Consider the following 20,622-nt stretch of genomic DNA (forward strand, 5'->3'; position numbering starts at 1 on the left):
TATAAATCATTTAAAAAACCTGGAGGCATATTTCATTGCTATCTTTACATTAATTTCCTATTTAAAAACATTCCTGTTATTAATCTAAGGTTTAAGATCCAGTAGGAAAACTAATGTTTATCAGTGGGTAATCTTCATATTGCTGATTAACATGTAAAATTCTAAGTGTGTTTGAGTTTCTTAGGGAGGCAGCTTTGCAGTATGTATCAGTAATCTTAAAATGTGCATACCCAGGATAGATTTTAGAAAGCAGTGCAAATTTTCAAAAAAAGAAATACAAATTGGAAAAAAGGTTCAACCTCATGCATAGTATACAAAAGCTTTAGCTCCCCTGTACTGAAACAGTTGTCAGTCTGATAACTCAGAAGGCCCCTAAGTAACTAATGGGTGAGTGGTTTATAAGGTGTGGATACGCTGGACAAAGGGATGATTCATGTCTCAGGTGGGGCAGAGTGGCGAGTTGCATGAAGCTTTATCATGCTATTCAGTATGGGCACGATTTAAAACATGAATTGCTTATCTCTGGAATTTTTTATTTAATATTTTTGGACTTTGCATATAGTTGACCACAAGTAACTGAAACAGCAGAAATCGAAACCATGGATGAGGGAGCATTATTGTATTTTCCAAAGTGAATATATTTCTTACATTAGAAACAGTGTTAAATGTCTGTCTTCAAAAAGATGCAAAGGTAAACGTCAGCAAAAATGATTGTAATTAATAGTCACCTAAATTTATCTGCTAGTTTGGAAGTCTAAATTGTGAGTTAGCTAATTTTTCCAATATGTAGAGAATTGGAGTCTTGAGGAATTGCTTTATTTTAACTGTTTATTCTTTAAAAAAATCTGTTGAAGGATCAAGAATTGGTCAAAATTGTTGGAATACGCTATGAGGTTGGGCCCCCTACACTCTGTTGCCTCAAACTGGCATTTATAGATCCTGCATCTGGGAAACTTATGGACAAGTCTTTCTCTATTAGGTATGTGTTATTTTTTATGGAGTTATGTAAATTTAGGTTTCCTCGCTTGCTGGGTAGCATGTTATTTTTATTTAGCTGCAGGGTAAATAGCAGAGTACTGCAGACAGCCCACGATATGGGTTTAAGTTCTGATAGATGCGACCCCACTAGAGGTGAAGCTAAAGATGCTACAGCAGCCGCAGTTAGGCCACCGGCACTGGCCTTTTTTATACAGTTTTCCATGCCAGTTAAATGTGAGGAGAGTTCTGACCTGTAGGTGAAATGACTTCTGCTTTCGTTTTTGAGAAAATGTTAGAATTAATAATTTTTTAAACCTGTGCTGTCCAGATGGTAGCCATTAGCCATATGTGGCTTTTGAGCACTGGAAATGTGGCTGATCAGAATTGAGTGTGATGTAAGTATATACACTGAATTTTGAAAACTTGGTGTGAAGAAAACGAATGTAAAATACCATTATTTTGAATTCATTACATGGTGAAACGATGCGAGGACATGTTGAATTAAATATGATACACTATTAAGATGAAGCTCACTGGTTTCTCTTTATAAAAATTATATATACAGTTCCCATTGTATTTCATTTGCACAGTGTTGCTCTGGAGTATAACCTGCTATACAAGGAATTTAATAATCTTTTATTTTTGTTTAGATACCATGATATGCCAGATGTTATTGACTTTCTTGTGTTGCGTCAGTTTTATGATGAAGCAAGACAGAGGAATTGGCAGTCTAGTAAGTCTGTTTTTTACTGAGTTTTATGTATCCTTAGATATTAATTTCTCCTTTGGTTGGTAGGTACAAACATGTAAATTCTGGAAAGAAATACAAGGGACTGATAAGTATATTTTGCTTAGGGCTTGGTGTTTGCTACTTCTTAGTAGGTTTGTTAGCCAAACAGCATTTCTTCTTATGGTAGGTGACATTGTGAAGGGATGTTTCTCACTCATTGACTGTAGTGTAGACCTTTGATGTCCTTTCAGACTTCCCCGTACTGCATTATCTGTGATGACATTTAACGTGACCCTGGTCAATTCACAGAATTACCCTATGATGTAAAATAATCAGAAAGTTGAAAAATAATGCAAATTTTACACAGATAATGTCTGGCATAGCAGAAAACTTTACCTTTGTTATCATATCAGCTCAGACTTAAAGAGGCTGACTCGAGGATACCATTTCTTTAAAAAATAAAAAATATATGTAACATGCTTTATAATCATGACATATGTAGGTGGACAGAAAAAATAAATCACTTCAGCATGGGCACTGACTTGAATGTGGTTTTCTTGATGGCTGTAATTAATTTGTGCTGTAGGTCATTAACCCCTTCAGGTCATAATTGATGACTGATTAGGCCAGGTAATATCACTTAGCAATTGTAATGCCTGTTTCACAGGTGCACATAAAATATTCTCAGTATGCACTGTTTTCTTGGGGGGCTCATATCGTTAGTCACTTAGGATATATCATTCTATGATTATCAGTTTTGATAATATCTCTTATCAGATGTATTAAGTTTTACCCAGGCTGTGTCTTTTGGTATACACATTCATTCATAAATGATATTAGGACCTCATTCATTTTCCTAGTTTCTGCTGCTTTTTTCTACAGATACTATAAACAGGTACGTTTCAGATAAATTCCTTGAGCCATCTCAAGTCAAACAAAAGATTGTCAAAGTGTTGCTGTTCTTAGTAAACTATTTTTACCAGTATATGAGAACAAATAATCAAGATTATTTTGGGACTAGAGGTAAAGTAATTGTTTCTGAAGAAAAGCATCTAGCCATTTACACACAAAAAGAGACAGCTAGAATAAGTGAGTGCTAACAAGTCATACAGCCAAGTCCCAAATAACTTAGTTTCTTATCTGTTAATATTTTTTCAACCTTTTATGACATGTAAGTCAGAAGCTCTTATTTTGCTCTGCTAGCATGTCCATTCAAAAATGTTTTTAAACTTAATTTTCTATAGCTAGACTCTAGATACGGATTCCCAGTTGCCTCTTACAATATAGTGATTTTTGTTTTATTTTTGTGGCTGAGAAATTATTGTACTAGATCTTCTATACTACTGTTCAATAATTAATTCATTTTTGCTTCCCCACAAAATCTTACCTATTCTCCCGAAGTTTGAGCTGTGCTATTAGAGGAATTTGCCTGTTTCTGTTTATACTATGTTGAGAACTTACCAGAAGTTTACTCTACTTGTGAATAGCAAAATAGGTTTATTTGAAATTCTTAATGGAAATTCAGGATGGCAGCAGAGTAGGTGGAAGTTCTACTTACTCATCACCTCCCAGGAGCAAATTGGAATTACAACTAAATTATAGAACAGTCAACTTGAATAACCAAGAAAAGAATTAATGGAATAGAAAAACCAATTTTTACGAGGAGAAAAGTAATATTTATAGCTCCCTTTAAAATGTTAGCGTTAACTAAAGAAATATTTTTGTCTAAACTGAGTGAATCTTCTAGTATTAGGTAAATAGAGAAGAAAAATATTATAAAGTAAATTTTTGTTCTCTGAGACTGGCACTCTAGCCCATACTGGTGTGGCTCGGTTGGGTGTCATCCTGCAAACCAAAAGATCACTGGTTCGATTCCTGGTTGGGGCACATGTCTGGGTTGCGAGTTTGAGTCCTGGTTTGGGGTGTGTATGAGGGACAACCAATTGATGGTTCTCTCCTTCTAGTTCTCCCTCCCTTCTCTCTCTCTCAAAAGAAATTAAAAAAAAAAAAAAGACTGGTTCTCTTATAACCATGTTTACAGGCATCTCAAAATGAAGCCATTGGATTTGTTATTATAATATTTCTTATAGTAAATATGTAATTGATATCCATGTTACATTAGGTTATTTACATTATAGGATTGGACAAAAACCGTGGTTATTACATCAGATTTGTAGTACATGCCTTAAATTTAAAAAGTTAGAAAAAATTTATTAAGGTTTATTTTTAAAGTTGAAGTTTCAGAATATCTGTATATTAATGAAATACTTTCAAAAGTGGAATTTTACTAAAGGTAGAGAAGGTGGGTGGAAGGAATGATGGAAAATATATGTAGAAGTCATCTTTACATGAGTTTGAAAATACACTAAGAATATTAAAACATGTAACACTGATAGTTGTGATATTGCTGTTTTTACAGGATTCACTATAAGCATACTCTTTTTAATCAAGACTATGTGTATATTTTATTACGTAAATATTCTTTTTTTTAGGGGTGAAACATAGCTTTGATTTTGATTGGTATTGTTTCTGCAAAACTTTCATTGAAGAAGGAATTGTTAATCTACTAAATAATTATTTTATTTTTTTAAATGACAGTATCTAAAGAATTATTAATGCTAGATGGACTTTTTTCTCATTTACTTTGTTTTGAAAATGGTAGGATTGATGGGAAGGAGAGATAGAGTTCTTAGAGCAGTCTGTGTTTCTTTTGGAATATATGTAATACAAAGGTCAAATGCAGTTTATTTTCCCTGGAAGTGTTATAATTGCAGGATACATTTAGAAATGGGTGTGACCTAAAATCCTTGAAGTCATTGAAGTATTTGTTCCACAGTTGGTTTGTACAGAGGCCTTCCTAGGACCTGCTTGCCTGCTTTTATATTATGCTGAGATAATAGGATATGTGGATGTTTAACATTTCAAAACAGTAAATATGTATTATTGAAGATAGATGTACACCTGATTTTTATTATGAGATCTTAAGAATTAGAACACTGTTTGATGTGAAGATACTTATACAGGAACAACTTTAAAATAATCATGGATTAAATCTAATCATAGTTTTATAATTTGTTTTATTTTTCAGGAAATGTTTTTTTAAACATTCCATTTATTTATTTTTAGAGGGAACGGGAGGGAATAAGAGAGGGAAGAGGGAGGGAAACGATGTGCCAAGAGATACATCGTTCGGTTGCCTCTCCTAGGCCCCGAACTGGGGGCCTGGCCCTCAACCCAGGCGTGTGCCCTGACTGGGAATTGAACTAGGTCGGAACTCAATCCACTGAGCCACACCAGCCAGGGCAGGAAATGTTATATTTTATAAGTATGTATTTAATGTAGTTATTATACAAGTATTTAGTGATAGTGTACATTGTTATAAAAGATTTTTGTTAAATTTTTTCTTTATTATAAAATATAATAGAACTTATTTTGGAGTGGGCATTTCAATTCACTAAACAATGGAACCTAGTCATAAACCATTTTCGTCAATTATGTTGTATGGTTGTATACTTTCAGTGAATCGCTGAGTGTAACATTACATATTTTTTACATCTGTTTGATCACTGAAGATTGCTGGAAAGTGGGGAGGAATGGCTAATTTTGATATAGAAAAATGCTTTGATTACTTTACTGAAATCTTTATCATATGATGTAAATTAAAAATATTACTGTTTCAAACTGGTGTCTCAGACTGGGTCATATCTCTTCTAGGTGACAGATTCCGTTCTATCATTGACGATGCCTGGTGGTTTGGAACGGTGCTAAGTCAAGAGCCCTATCAGCCACAGTACCCTGATAGTCATTTCCAGTGTTACATTGTTAGGTCTGTATGCAGATGGAAACGAATCATCTACAAACATTTGTTCATTATGGCAGGTTGTTGTATGAACAACTAACACATTTCAGGTTAAAAAATCCCCACGATTTAATCTGTCATTAAGTCACATTAGTCTCACTTCTACAGTGCCTGTTAAAGATCTTAACAAGTCCCTGCCATTTCTTGTACACTAGTACCCCTAAGGGTGCAATCTCCACTTCCTTCCCCAGGGCCTTTCCTGTAGCTTCTTGATACTTCTCTATCTAACACTGCAGGATTATCTCCTTTGTACAAAAAAAAATCTTTGCTGCCTTTCCATTGGCTGTGGGATAAAATCCACATGCTGAAGCGTCACATTCGAGGTCTTCACAATATGTGTGAGGTTTTCTTCGCTTACCCTAGTGCAGACTACAAAAGGTTTCTGGTTTTGTCCTGAACGCGCCATACATTTTACACCTATTTCTTATATCTTTCTAAAAAAATTTTACTGTTGATATTTAAACTTTTACTGCTATAGTCAGGTTAATTTTCACATTTTCTCTCTTCCTCTTTCCTCTTGTAGTGGATCCTAGGTATTAGCCACAGGTTGTCTTTATGAAAGACTAACCAAACTTTCCTTTTGCTTTTAACAGGTGGGACAACACTGAAATTGAAAAGCTTAGCCCATGGGATATGGAACCAATTCCTGATAATGGTATGTAATTGCTAATTAAAGTATTTTATTTTGATATTTTTCGTTTTCTTATCTCACTAAAGTACATAGAAGAAATTGTATTCTTTGAGAAATGTTTTTAAATTACTACGGTAACTGTGAGCTTTACTAAAAGAAGTCAGCAGAATTATGTGTATCTGGTTTCTTTTTTTTTTATCCTGAGCTTCCAGCGTGATGCTGGATGTATTGTAGTAGACCACTGTCATTTCTCATGTAAACCTGCTTAAACTCACATGGCCTGCAGTTCCTGTTCCTCATCCTTACTCTGTTATCCGTGTTCTTCCTTCAAAGGACAGCTCTCACTGGACTACTTCTGTCTTTTGCTTTGCCTCAACCTGTCTGTCCACTGTGGATTGTCCGTGCCTTCCCTGTGAGAGAGGCGTGTCTGTGCTACATCCAGCCTCTCCCTTCAGTGCTTCCGGTCCCGCTGCTTTTAACTGCTGCTGGTCCTGACACTTACACTTAACTTACTCCTCGCAACAGTTTCAGTGTCCTCCTCTTTTTCTTCTTTTGAGTTTGCATTTGTCTCTTGTACCTGAAAATGCCTTTCGTTTGACATTCTTGAATGTTTTATCTACTGAATTATTTTCCTCTTACAAATTTTTTGGAGGAGTGCTCTGTGTCTCTTGCCTCCATTTCTTCACTCTCAAGCTTTCTTTTATATTAGTGTTTATTCAATGTAAAAACATACAGAAACTTTTGTCCTTCCACCCTCACCTTTTTTTTTTGACGTATGAAATTGTTGCTTCGCAAGTTTTACCTGTTTCTATTTTAGTTGAGCCCTTTGTGTTTACTCTCTGGTAGATCTTCATCAATCATGGTCTTGGTTTACTTTGGGAATAAAGATGTTTATGGAAATGAGAATTTTTTTTCAAAAAATGTTTTTCTAATAACTGCATTCTTTAGAGTCACTAGTGACCTCCCTTTGTTAGATTTTTATTTGAGCTTTTATCTTACAAATAGTAGGAGATGATATTTTTGCAATGTAGAAAGCATATCAAAAGTAAGTAAAAACCAACATTTGTTGAGGTCTTACTTTGTTTCTAAGAACTGTGTGTATCAGTCAGTCAGTTCATCCCTCCTCTGGGGTTGGTGCTCTGTTACTGAGTTTGCAGATGAAGGAGCTAAGCTCAGGGAGTTGGCAGTAGCTTGTTTAAGGTAATACACACATCTAGAAAAACGGACAGGAGCTGGGATTCTAACCCAAGCTGTGTGCTCCAACCAGTGCCTTTACTACTGACTATAGCTGCTCTTTTGTAAAGGATGCTGCAAATCGGTGAAAGCATTTATATGAAGAGATTTTTCATGTTAATGAGGTCAGTAAGTCTTTAGAAGAATTGTCAAAAGACATCAGTAGGCAGAAAAATAAACGTAGGAAGAGAGACTCACTTGCATTAATACTCTTGGAAATATATATTAAAATAACAACACTATGGTTTTATTTATTAGATTGTTAGATAGGTAAGTGTATTTTCTAGTCCTGTTAACATCTTTCTCCTTTTATTTATGATTTTCAAGAAAATGTCCTCTGAATATTAACAGTGCCCCTTGTTCCTTTTTAAAATGTGCACTTTTATTATCAATTTTTATTACACTTTTTAAATAATTTGTTTTGAAATAATTTCAGACTTATAAAATTATACAAAAGTAGTACATAAAATTTATGAATATCCAACTTTCTCAAACATTAACATCTTAGATAACTATAGTGCAGCTATCAAAATCAGGAAATTATCATTGATACAATTCTAATCTGTAGACCTTCAAATTTGGACTGTTGTCCTAATGTCCTTTCATGTACTGGATTTCACTGCCATGCCTTCTTAATCTCTTCCAGTCTGGGGTCCCTGGGTCTTTCCACTATTTTTCATGACCGTGACACTTTTTGAAAAGTACCAGCCAGTTATTTTGTAGAATTTCTTTTAGTTTGGGTTTGTCTGATGTTTTGTCATGATTAAATGCAGGGTTTGCATTTGGGGTGAGAGTGGCAGAGCAGTGATGTTGTGTTTTCAGGCCTCACGTGGGGGGCGCGGGATACCAGTCTGTCCTGTTAGTGGGAATGCCAGCTTCAGTCATTTGGTCGTGGTGTCTGCCAGGTTTCTCTGCTGTTTAGTAACTATTTTGTCCTTTGTAATTAGTGTCTTGTATATGACCTTCGACAGTTGAATGTATAGTGTATATTTGGTTTTCAGTTTGTTTTACCCTTTTTGTTCTTTTTTAATGAAATTCTTAGTTGATCCACCTGAAGAATTAGGAGCTAGTATTTCTGTCACTTCAGATGAACTAGAGAAATTGCTCTACAAACCACAAGATGGTGAATGGGGTCATAAATCGAGAGATGAAGAATGTGAACGAATTATTAGTGGTATAGATCAACTTTTGAATCTTGGTGAGTACTTTTAGTATGAAAAGTTTCACGTTCAAGCTCTCTTTTCCACACAGTATTTAAAAAAAATCATAATTGTGGTTGTGTTTATTATTACAATTTCTATTTGTTACCTTTCAGTTAAGCCTGAAGTATAAAATGTAGCTGTAGCATATTTTATGAATGATTTGTAGAGAAATACCAGTTACAGGTCATGAATTATTGATGAAAACTCTTCTGTCTGCCCTGACAGATATAGCGGCAGCGTTTGCAGGTCCAGTGGATCTGTGTACGTACCCGAAGTACTGTACTGTCGTGGCTTACCCGACTGACCTTTACACAATTCGAATGAGACTTGTTAATCGATTTTACAGGTTAGTAGAAACCTACTTTAAAAACAGCTTGAAAAGATATTTGGCCACACCAACTAGAGCAGATAGAGGTAATGGTAGTTGATTGTGGCAGCGGTAGACTGGGGAGGGTCTAACATCATTTTCTGTGTTTTTTTTTTTTGTTTTTTTTTAATTATAATTCTTGGTCCTGTAAGACAGTGGTGTCCAACCTTTTTGGTACCAGGGACTGGTTTAGTGAGCTGGGGTGGGGGGGTTGGGGGGTGGCTTGTGAGGGACTCACAGGAAGTGGAGCTCAGAGCTCAGGTGAGCTTGGTTTGCTCATGCTCACCTGCTGTGGCTGAGGGGGGTGGGTTACAGGAGGAGGGTTTTCTCAGGTGGGCTTGTTTTGCTGCTCTCACCTGCTCACCTGCCTGCTATGTGGAAGGGGTGAGAAGGAGACAGCAGGTTGGTGGCCTGGTTCCTGACCCACAGGGGTCCTCAGCTCAGGGGTGGGGATCCCTCCTGTAAGACATGGTGTTAGGTGCTTGTGGGTCGGTGTGGATAGAATCTGGGTAAGAAAAATTTCCAGATTTCATTCTTCAAGTAGTCTGTTCTTCTTACAAATTATTGTTAAGTAGTAGTTAGAAACGGTATTTTTTATTTGTATGTTTTACATTCCTATTTAGCTATAACATTTAAAAATAAAATTTAATTTTGTTAATAATTGGCCTTTGACCTTTGAAAAATTAATTCCCTAGAGTCATGTACTTTTTATGTCTGGCTTCTAGAGCATTCTATTCTCAGTGATTTTTTTTAAAAGCAGTTGATGGTATCTAATTTTTAATAATTCAACTACTTCAAAAAATTGTTATAAAAATTGACTTTTTGAGTTTAATTACATTGTTGGCATAATTTATCTCAAACATGGAAATGTGCATTTGATCAGAAACCCCTTTGCAAATTTACAGTGAGACTGACTCCCAGGATTGATGGTATTGAACACATTTTCTTCACTGAGTCTCAGCAGCTTCAAATGTACCCATAGGCAGCGTGAAAAGGGAGAGTTGTCCCTCTGTTGGTTTTCTGGATGTGAATAAGTGGTCTGTTAGGATTTTTATCCTTGAATGTATTCTCTGTAGTTCAGCATCCAGTATAATTGCGTATGACTACGATCAAGTTGACAGCATGAGAAGGTTATTCATTGTTACTTTGCAGTTATGATTTAAGTAATATTATCATGCTGCCTTAACATGTTGGATTTTTTTACTAGGTTTCTTTTTGTTGTCCAAACCCTAAATTGCCTTTTTGTTTTGAAGGAGGCTATCTGCATTGATTTGGGAAGTCAGATACATAGAACATAATGCCAGGACATTTAACGAACCTGAGAGTGTAATTGCACGATCAGCTAAGAAGATAACTGACCAACTTTTAAAATTTATCAAGTAAGTGACTTCATATGTAGGTGTTGTGGAAAAGTGAATGACTTTGCGTTTTGCGTTCTTGCTATCCACTGCTTAATTTAAGCTCTCCAGTGCTTAGTTTTTACTCTCTGAATTCTATATCCTTTCAATATGTTATTTAAATGCTATTTCTTTACATACTTAACTATGATTGTAATTTCTGTAAAGGAATAAAGAAATAATTTTTGTACTTCCAAAAATTTTGAAATAATTTTATACTAGACAGATGTTACACACACACACACATATATATATATATATATATCTTTCACCTGTTCACCGTGATTAACATTTTTTTTTCACTTATTTATGGTGTCCCGATAAAATGCAACAGAATTATTCTTGGTACAATACTATTGACTAAGCTGTAGCACTTACTTGGGTTTATTCGATTTTATATCAGTGTCCTTTTTCTGTTTCAGGGTCCTCTCCAGTATCTCCATCTTACTTACTATTTTGTTTTCTTAATTTTCTTTAACCCACTTCCCCAGTCTTTCCTTCGTGATCTCTTCATTTTTTACAAGTCTTAGACAATTTGTTGCGGGTACTTAATTTGGGTTTGTCTAGTGTTTTCTCATGATTAGATTGAATTTTAATTTTTGGATTGTGTCCTATGAGAGTGTTTGTACATGCATGAATGTACCACATGCTTTTGTGCATCAGGAAATCAGGTTTGGAATAGTATGGTGAAAATTGACCTGGAAGTTGAAATCCAAGGTCTAGCCCAATCTGTTCTAGTGAGTATGTTTTGTGTGGTTTGGACAATTTTTCAACCTGTTATCTTTTAAAATTAGTGATTTCTGCTATGTGAACTTATATGTCTCTTCCCCATAGCTCTAAATTCTGTGAAAGAATATATTAGAGAACACAGTTTATAAACTGTGCCATTATTTTCAATAGGTAGCAATACACTGAGGAGTAACTGATTATAGTCTGTCTCACCTTCCAGGAACACGTGGACTTTCCCAGAACTGTCTTCTTTTTTTCTTTAGGAAGATCACATACCCGTTTTCATCTTCTTTATGCTTATTTCTACTTCAGGCGTCTTTCTGTGTTTACAGTTGAGGTTAAGGTGTAATTTGCTTTATTCTTTCCTTTTTCTTGTATCCACTTTTATCTCAAATCAGCCATTTTTCTGGTACTCAAACTCTATGACTATTACTATTGATGATACTTAGAAAAACTCATCTGTGTAGTCATTACCTGTTATTTCTGGATTACCAGCTAAATTTGCATATGTACTTAACTGGGGATAGGGGATACACTTTTACTTTCCGTATTCTCAGTTGGTCAGTTGTTTCCATAGAGGATGGAATAAAAACCTGATATTTCTCTGCTTGAAATTCAGTATGCACAGTTGGGCAGCTGTTTATATCTAACCAGTAGTTCGTTTGAATCTTTGGCAACAATAATGACCATCTGTATACTGTTAAAAGAAAGAATTATTATTATTTTTTTTTTTTTAGGAATCAAGACTGTACAGATATCTCAGAACTTTCTATCACTTCTGAAAATGATGAGCAAAATGCCAAATCTTTGGTATGAAGTTTGTCAGTTTTACAATGACTTTTGTTAATTTCAAATGGTAACTTGAAAATAGTGAAATAGAAAAATGTTGATTTCCTATATCAGTTCTTGCTATATTCCAATGAACTATGAAAATAGGGCACTTGATAAATGTATATATTTTTATTATCTAGATGGTCAGTGATGGGATTTGCTTTAGCCAATATCAATATAGCAAACAAAATATGTCTAAGTGAGTTTCTTAGGTGTGGAATATGTTCTCTTTCCAAATTTAGTTTAAGAAAGGTGTGTTAAAGAAGTACCTTGGGAATATTTTTTTGTAAAACCAATGTCTGAGAATTGAATCTATTTGTAATTAAAAATTAATGAACTTTACCATGCTCAAAGTACCCTAAAGTTCTTCACTCAGGATGGTCTTGAAGTGTCAGAAAGGTGAATATCAGAGATGTTGAATTACAGAATCAGGCTGTTCAATTTGGTGGCAGGGCAGATACTCTTAAAAAACAATAGAGTGTGATTTCTACACAAACTTTTATTGTAGTATACCCATTTCATTTTCATGCTGATTTATATTGGAATAAAAATAGGTACAAATTTAGGGAATAAGAAAATGTGGAGAGTATGGATTATAGGCATTGTAGGGGACTCCGTATGAATAGATATAAAATGTAAATTAAAAGTTGCATTTTATAGCTATATTTTGGAGTTAGTACATGTTGTTAGGGATTGAAAAAGGTTATTAAGGTTGCTTGGTTTGTTGGAGTCTGCCTGCCACAAAGATCATATGATACAGTTTGTCTTTTGAGATTTTAACAAGTTATAACCTTGTCTTTCATATGCTTTTAAAATTAAGATTATTACTTTTCTAATGAGAATATTGATACTTAAAGTGCTCTGATTTTTGTTCCTAGGATGATAGTGATCTCCCTAAAACATCTTCTGGAAGGAGAGTAAGTTATCTGCCTGATTGACATTTGTGGTTTAGTTATTCTTTATTTAAAATCAACCTCAGATCTTAAGTGTCGCCTTGGGAAAGCCAGGGGATATAGATAGGGAATATTTTGTTAGAGAAAGAGGAGCAAACACTGAAAGCTGGATAGCTAAGGTTTAGTGGAAGAGCTGGTATTTGAAGTATGTTCTCAGAATGAGACGGAGTTCAGACAGCCAGAAAGTAGGGGATATTGTGATCCAAGCTGGAAAAGGAGGGAAAAGTGGCATGTCATTGGACTACCAAGGGCACTGGCCTGCCTGGTATCAAGGTTGAATGTCGGCATGAGCAAAGTGGCTGTGTCTGGTTATAATTTGGGAGCAGATTATGGTAATATTAACGACCAAGGTTTTTCTTTAAAGTAGAGAATCAATTGCATAGCCAAAATAGATAGATTTTGAGGGATAAGAAGATAGGTAGTAGCCCTGACTGGTGGGGCTTAGTGGGTTGGGTATTGTTCTGCAAACTGAAAGGTTGCTGGTTTGATTCCAGGTCAGGGCACATGCCTGGGTTGCGAGCCATGCCACTGGTTGGAGGCCCGTATGAGAGAGACAACCAGTGGATGTTTTCTCTGGCACATTGATGTTTCTCTCCTTTCCTTTTTCCCTCTCTGCCTTCTCTCTAAAAATAAAAAATAAAATCTTAAAAAGAAAAGGTAGTGAAGGATGTGAATCAGGGGTCTTGCAAGAATCTAGGAGTAAAGCATGGGAACCTAGTCAAGGATAGTGTTTACTTGGAATGCGGGAGAAGGGAAAAAGATAAGACCTTTGGAGGGAAAAATTAACTAGCATTTGGTGACTGAAACTTTTTTCAAAAATGAGGATTAGTTGGGGGAATGTATGGAAATGTTTTGGATATTGTATAGTTAGAATTGTGGTATGACTAGCAGAACTCTTAAAGTTCTAATGTAATATGTTAGTTAAAAGTTAAGGTTATTAATCTGAAAATGATAAAAAATGTTAACATTTTAAGTTTTATCTAAATGGTGCTTATACTGAAGCTTTTTACAACAGTTTTCATAATACGCTCGCCCCAGATAACATTGAAAAGTTAGACTTGAAGTACTGTCAGCTGATTTGTCATCTTCATACAGTTCTCCCAAGTGCTTAGTACTCGTTTAGAATTTATTTGCTATGACTGCTCTAGCAAATTACAAATCTAGCAGCGTAAACAACAAAAACACTGGGTTCCAGTTCTGTAAATTAGAAGTGTGACATGGGTTTCACTGGGCTGAAATCAAGGCGTCAGCATGGCTGTGCTCCTCTCTGGAAGCTCTAGGGTGGAAGTTGTTTCTTCACTTTTTTCCACTGCTGGAGGCCCATGGCCCCTTCCTCCCACCTTCAGGGTAACCTCTCCCAGTCTCCTCCTCTGACCCTCTGCCTCCCTCTTGTACGGACCCTGGTGGTTACATTGTGCCCACCCAGATGATCCAGGACAGTCTCCCCATCGCAAGGTCATATCTGTAGTCACAGATTCAGTTTGCTTCCTGCCATGTAAAATCACGTCCAATGTAGTATTTCAAAATCTGTGATAACATTGTCTAAACATGAGAGAGAAGTGCTGGAGTGAAAGGTGTTTCTAGAGAAATGTATGTGACATCACTGGATTTTTACAGAAGAGTGGATGTTTTTCAAGTAGATAGAAAAACAAATATCATAGAGTCACTTTCCAACACTGAAAATACTTTTAATATTGTGAATATATTTTTAGGTCCATGTTTGGAAAAAAAGGAGTGGCAAAGCAAGCAACTATGTTGAAAGCAACTGGAAGAAACAGTGTAAGGAACTAGTGAACTTAATTTTTCAGTGTGAAGATTCTGAACCATTTAGACAACCTGTTGATTTGGTTGAATATCCAGTAAGTTGCCATTGTTTGACTGTTTGGGGCTTTTCTTATTTGTGTAGAGGAGATGGGGGGTGGAGGTATTTAAATTAAACTTTTAAAGAATAAGATGTCGAGTTGTCATATTAGCTTTTTTCTCTTACTCGAGTCAGTTACAGGATGATGGAAGGCCTGTACATGGTGCCCATTGTCTAAGAAGGCCCAGCTCCAGGGAGACGATGAGATAAAAAGTGCCTATCATGGCTCTGGTGGGGTTGCTCAGTTAGTTGGAATATCGTCCCATGCACCGAAAGGTTGTGGGTTTGATTCCTGGTCAGGGCACATACCTAGGTTGCAGGTTTGATCCCCAGTTGGGGCGCATGTGGGAGGCAGTCAGTCAGTGTTTTTCTGTTACATTGACATGTCTCTCTGTCTGCCGCCTGTCTCTCTGTCTCTCTTTCTCTCGCCCTCCCTACTGTGCACCCACCTTCTCTAAAATCAATAAACATATCCTCAAGTGAAGATTTTAAAAAAAAGTGTCTCCACTCCAGTAATAGGGGAATGGAAAATGACCCTCTAGGGGGCATGCTCACAGTTCTCCGTGCCCCCGCCCCTCAGACCCTCAGGCATGCTACCTTTGCCTTTTCTTCTGCTAAACTCCAAGAGCCCTTCTTTTGCTTCTGTAATTTGTTTCCTGAGCCTACACAGCCCAGCTGGCTCACTTCTACCTTTGTAACTTTCCAAGTAAACTTTCTCTTATAATTTGGGGAGTAGGGGGAAGAAAATAACCAGTCCATGTCTTACTATCAAGTATAACTTTTTAGTATATTTCTTACCTTGTCTCTGTGTGTGGGTCTTTTTAAAAAAAATTAATGATTTTTAATCTTCTATTTGTGTTCTCTTCTATAGTTTGGAATATCTTAGAGATCTGATGTATTTACATTTCTAAAATCAGGAATGAAATCTTTGAACTAATTATTGTTTTTAAAACCTAGGACTACAGAGATATTATAGATACTCCAATGGATTTTGGAACAGTAAGGGAAACTTTAGAAGCGGAAAATTATGACAGCCCTTTGGAATTTTGCAAAGACATCCGGTTGATATTTAGCAATGCAAAAGCATACACGCCAAATAAAAGATCAAAGGTAATTTAAAGCTGGTTTATAAGAAAAAAGAGGATGATCTGTGTAGATGATTTTCTGCTGTCTGGTAGAGGTTGGAACATTAAAAATAAGTGAGTAGAGTAGGACTACTATTGAAAATAGAGTTTATGCCACTGACCAAATATCTGCTGTTGCTACCTCACAACAATTAATGTTTATCTTTCCTAAAGTTTTATAAACAAATGAGGATTGGTGGGTGAAGGCCTCACTGAAAAATTTACAAATTTAAATTTGATATGTGGAATGGGGAAAATCTATATTTTCATACATATGGAAATCTTGAAAAGTGGGTTGAAAACTTGTGATAGAGCTGGGAGAACATTAAAAGGAAGAAAAGGAAAGTCTGAAGGTGGGAGTGGGATTACTGATGTAAACTAGTATTTTGGATCCCAGGAAGAAGCACATGAGCTATTATTTAAGAATACAAGTATGGAGTACATTCCTAAATCTTTGTTTAAAAAGTTACACATCGGATAAATTTTGAGAACTTGTTGAAGCGTAATAAATGTACAAAGGAGCACATATACTGTCAGGGAATTTTTACAAACAACACAAACCCGTGTGGCCAAGGTGCTAGGTAATTTTAAAAAACAGCATTAATTTGAGAAGATTTTAAAGTAAAGCACTTGCTTGATACAGTACTTCCTCTGTCATCAGTGACTGTCATTATTAAGTAATCATTTTGTCTTAATTTCACTTTCCTCCTTATACTTACTATCAGACTTCCCTTACATTATCGGTGCTTGTCTCAATTTGAGAACTCATCATTGCATTTAGCACCCAGATTGCTTATCGGATCAGTTTAACACTCAAGTCTAAATTTTTCAGGCTTCTGTCATTGTCAGTATTCACCATTTTTGAGACTGTTCCTTTCTAGAAAGAAAATAAATTTCCTTCATGTCTTTTTTTCCTTTTATTTTAAACACATTTGAGGATTTATACCATAAAATTCACCATTTACAGTGTAGAATGTAATGGTTTTTAGTATATTATCAAATTTTCAAATTGTTCAATCTATGTAACATAAAATGTATGATTATGACCATTTAAGTGTATAACTTAGTGGCATTAATTACATTTACAATATTGTTTAACTACCACTGCTGTCTGTTTCCAAAACTCTTTCATCATGCCTAACAGAATCTCAGTAACCATTAAGCAATAACTCCACACTCTGCCCTTCCCTTAGCCTTTGGTAGCCTCTGATCTATTTTCTATTTCTAAGAATTTGCCTGTTCTAGATATTTCATATAAGTTGAATAATATAATTTGTCCCTTTGTGTCTAGCTTATTTCACTTTTTCATAATGTCTTAAAGGTTCATCCATGTTGTAGCATGTATCAACTATTTTTTTTACTGTAGTTGTCCATTGTATGGGGCATTTTGACATTTTGTTTATCCATTTATTTCTTATAGACAATGGAGCTATTTTTACTTTTTGTCTATTGTGATTAATGTTGCAGTGAATATTGTAGTAAAGGTATCTGTAAGAGTTCTTGCCCTCAATTTCCTTGGGTATATACCTAAGTGTGGAATTGCTGGTTCATAGGGTCATTGAATGTTTAGCTTTTTAAGGAACCAGCAAACTGTGTTCCATCATGGCTGAATTTTACATTCCCACCAGCCATGTGTGAGGATTCCAGTTTCTCCACATCTTTGCCAACAGTGGTCATCTTCTTAGTTGTAGCCATCCTAGTGAATGTGAAATATTATCTCAAATTGTGTGTGTGTGTGTTGTTTTTTCTTTTTTAAGAAAAAAGAAAAATTTTTATTCAAATGAGTTTTTTAAATATTTATTTTTTAGAGGGGAAGGGAGAGAGACAGAGAGGTAGAGAAAGAAACATCGATGTGAGAGAAACATCGATTGGGTTGGCTCTCACAGGCCCACAGCCTTGGACCTGGCCCTCAGTCTAGGCATGTGCCCTGACTGGGAATTGAACCAGTGACTTTTTGGTTTGTAGGCTAGCGCTTAATCCACTGAGCCACACCAGCCAGGCCTCTCATTGTGGTTTTGATCTGCATTACTCTTGTGACTTACTACAAATCGTACCTGGGATATATTTTAATCAGGTATGGCAGGACATGCGGATGAAATGACTGCCATGAAGGGGTAAGTTTATACTGACAGATTCCAAAAACAAGGAGGCATGACTCCACATGTAGGGCCACGTTGGGATGGACCAGCATTGGTCAGTAGGCAGAGGAGAGGAAGGGGAAGATTATAGCACAGAGCCTATAGTATTGAGGTTTTTGCAGGAAGGCAAGGCAGGGCAAAGTAAAGAGTTTTTAGGATTGGCTATCTTGAATATTCCCTGGAGCTCTGAGTTACAGGGGTGGTCTCCAGATGTCTGGTTCCTGGCTCTGGGGTGATTTAGGATGGGAGGAATGGAATAGTGGCTTGATATGTGAGAATTTGATAAAGAAGTTAGGGGTGGGGGCTCTGCATTGTTTTGTATATCAAAGGCATGCTTTTAAGAGAATCCTTTGCTTGCTCTAGGAATTAGCTAGCTACGTGAGGGGCAGTTTCTCCAGAATCAAGTTTCCAGCTGGTTGCAAACCAAAAGTTCACTGGTTTGCTTCCCAGTCAGGTCACATAACTGGGCTTCAGGCCAGGTCCCTGGCTGGGGGGCATGCGAGAGGCAGCTGATTGATGTTTCTCCTGCACATCAATGTTTCTCTCTCTCTCTGTCCCTCTCTTCCCCACTCCCTGTAAAATCTTAAAAAAAAAAACAAAACACAGAAAATATAGTTAATATACTCATGTTGACATCTTTTCATGTGCTTATTAGCCACTTGTATATCTTCTTTGGAGAAATATCTATCTAAATGCTGTGCCCATTTTCTTTTGTTTTAAGATTTTATTTATTTATTTTCAGGGAGAGGGGAAGGGAGGGAGAAAGAGAAACATCAGTGTGTGGTTGCCTCTCATGTGCCCCGCACTGGGGACCTGGCCTGCAACCCAGGCAGGTGCTCTGACTGGGAATTGAAACAGCGACCCTTTGGTTTGCAGGACAGCATTCAATCCATTGAGCCACACCAGCCAGGTGCTCTGTCCATTTTCTAATTGGATTTTTTTTTGTCTTTTTGTTGAGTTGTAGGAATTTGTTACTATATTCTGGATATTAAACCCTTGTCACATAAATGTTTTCCAGATATTTTCTCTCATTCTGTAGTTTGGCTTTTTTTTTCTGATCTTTAAAAAATATATTTTATTGATTATGCTATTACAGTTGTCCCATTTCTCCCCTTCACTCCCCTCCCTCTTTACATCCCTTCACACCCAAATTTCCTCCTTTAGTTCATGTCCATGTGTCGTAAGTTCTTCAGTTCCTGCATTTCCCATACCATTCTTGCCCTCCCCCTATCTGTTTTCTACCTACCATCTATGCTACTTATTCTCTGTACCTTTTTCCCCTCTCTCCTCCTCCCACTCCCCTGTTGCTGTCCCTCCATGTGATCTCCATTTCTGTGGTTCCATTCCTATTCTAGTTGTTTGCTTTTATTTTAGGTGTGGTTGTTAATAACTGTGAGTTTGCTGTCCTTTTACTGTTCATATTTTCTATCTTCTTTTTCTTAGATAAGTCCCTTTAACATTTCATAAAATAAGGGCTTGGTAATGATGAATTCCTTTAACTTGACCTTATCTGAGAAGCACTTTATCTGCCCTTCCGTTCTAAATGAAAGCTTTGCTGGATAGAGCAATCTTGGATGGAAGTCCTCGCCTTTCATGACTTGGAATACTCCTTTCCAGCCCCTTCTTGCCTGCAAGGTCTCTTTTGAGAAATCAGCTGACAGTCTGATGGCAACTCCTTTGTAGGTTACTGTCTCCTTCTCTCTTGCTGCTTCTAGAATTCTCTCCTTCATTTTAATCTTGGGTAATGTAATTATGATGTGCCTTGGGGTGTTCCTCCTTGGGTCCAACTTCTTTGGGACTCTCTGAGCTTCCTGGACTTCCTGGAAGTCTATTTCCTTTGCCAGATTGAGGAAGTTCTCCTTTATTATTTTTTCAAATAAGTTTTCCACTTGTTGCTCTTCCTCTGCTTCTGGTACCCCTATAATTTGGATGTTGGAACGTTTCAAGATGTCTTGGAGGTTTCTAAGCCTCTCCTCATTTTTTTGAATTCTTACTTCTTCATTCTTTTCTGATTGTATGTTGTTTTCTTCCTTCTGGTCCACTCCATTGATTTGAGACCCAGTTTTCTTTCCATCACTATTGGTTTCCTGTTCATTTTTCTTCATTTCACTTAGTGTAGCCTTCATTTTTTCATCTAATTTGTGACCAAAATCAACCAATTCTGCGGGCATCCTGATCATCAGTGCTTTGAACTGTGCATTTGATAGGTTGGCTATCTCTTGGTCACTTAAAAGTACTGGCTCTAGGGCTTTGATTTTTTTCTTCCGTTTGAGCCTTGGGGGGGGGTCTGGTTGTGCCTGTTACATATGAGGGGTGGAGCCTTAGGTGTTCTCCAGGGTGGGGCAACCCAGTTGCTGGGTTGTGATGCTGTATGTGGGGGCGAGGTCAGAGAGGGAACAGTGGTACTTGCTCTGCTCTCTGTTGGCTTTCAGTCCCTTTTGCTGCTTTCCCCAAGCAAACTGGACCTTTCTGGTGCTGGTTCCTGGGTGGGTGGGTTTGTGTACGTTCTTGGACCCTGTGGGTCTCTCCAACGAACTCTCCTATGAGGCTGGGAGTCTCTCCTGGTACCTCCACAAGTGTTTTCAATCA

General features: G+C 36.7%; 1 protein-coding gene across 2 annotated transcripts in view; it reads left to right on the forward strand.

Moving 5' to 3' along the window:
* The window catches only part of BRWD1 (bromodomain and WD repeat domain containing 1), a 106,374-nt gene that overhangs the window by 60,159 nt on the left and 25,593 nt on the right, over positions 1 to 20,622 (forward strand). For both annotated transcript variants that reach the window (XM_045852455.1, XM_045852454.1), the window contains exons 26-36: positions 855 to 979; positions 1,629 to 1,711; positions 5,423 to 5,534; positions 6,161 to 6,222; positions 8,474 to 8,629; positions 8,859 to 8,979; positions 10,254 to 10,379; positions 11,864 to 11,936; positions 12,836 to 12,874; positions 14,623 to 14,769; positions 15,729 to 15,881. In XM_045852455.1, coding sequence (XP_045708411.1) covers positions 855 to 979; positions 1,629 to 1,711; positions 5,423 to 5,534; positions 6,161 to 6,222; positions 8,474 to 8,629; positions 8,859 to 8,979; positions 10,254 to 10,379; positions 11,864 to 11,936; positions 12,836 to 12,874; positions 14,623 to 14,769; positions 15,729 to 15,881 — 1,197 coding nt within the window. The remainder of the gene's footprint in view (positions 1 to 854; positions 980 to 1,628; positions 1,712 to 5,422; positions 5,535 to 6,160; positions 6,223 to 8,473; positions 8,630 to 8,858; positions 8,980 to 10,253; positions 10,380 to 11,863; positions 11,937 to 12,835; positions 12,875 to 14,622; positions 14,770 to 15,728; positions 15,882 to 20,622) is intronic.

Source organism: Phyllostomus hastatus, unplaced genomic scaffold (genome assembly GCF_019186645.2).
Source record: "Phyllostomus hastatus isolate PE091 unplaced genomic scaffold, TTU_PhHast_1.1 phas_contig_948, whole genome shotgun sequence".
In the NCBI taxonomy this organism is placed as follows: domain Eukaryota; kingdom Metazoa; phylum Chordata; class Mammalia; order Chiroptera; family Phyllostomidae; genus Phyllostomus; species Phyllostomus hastatus.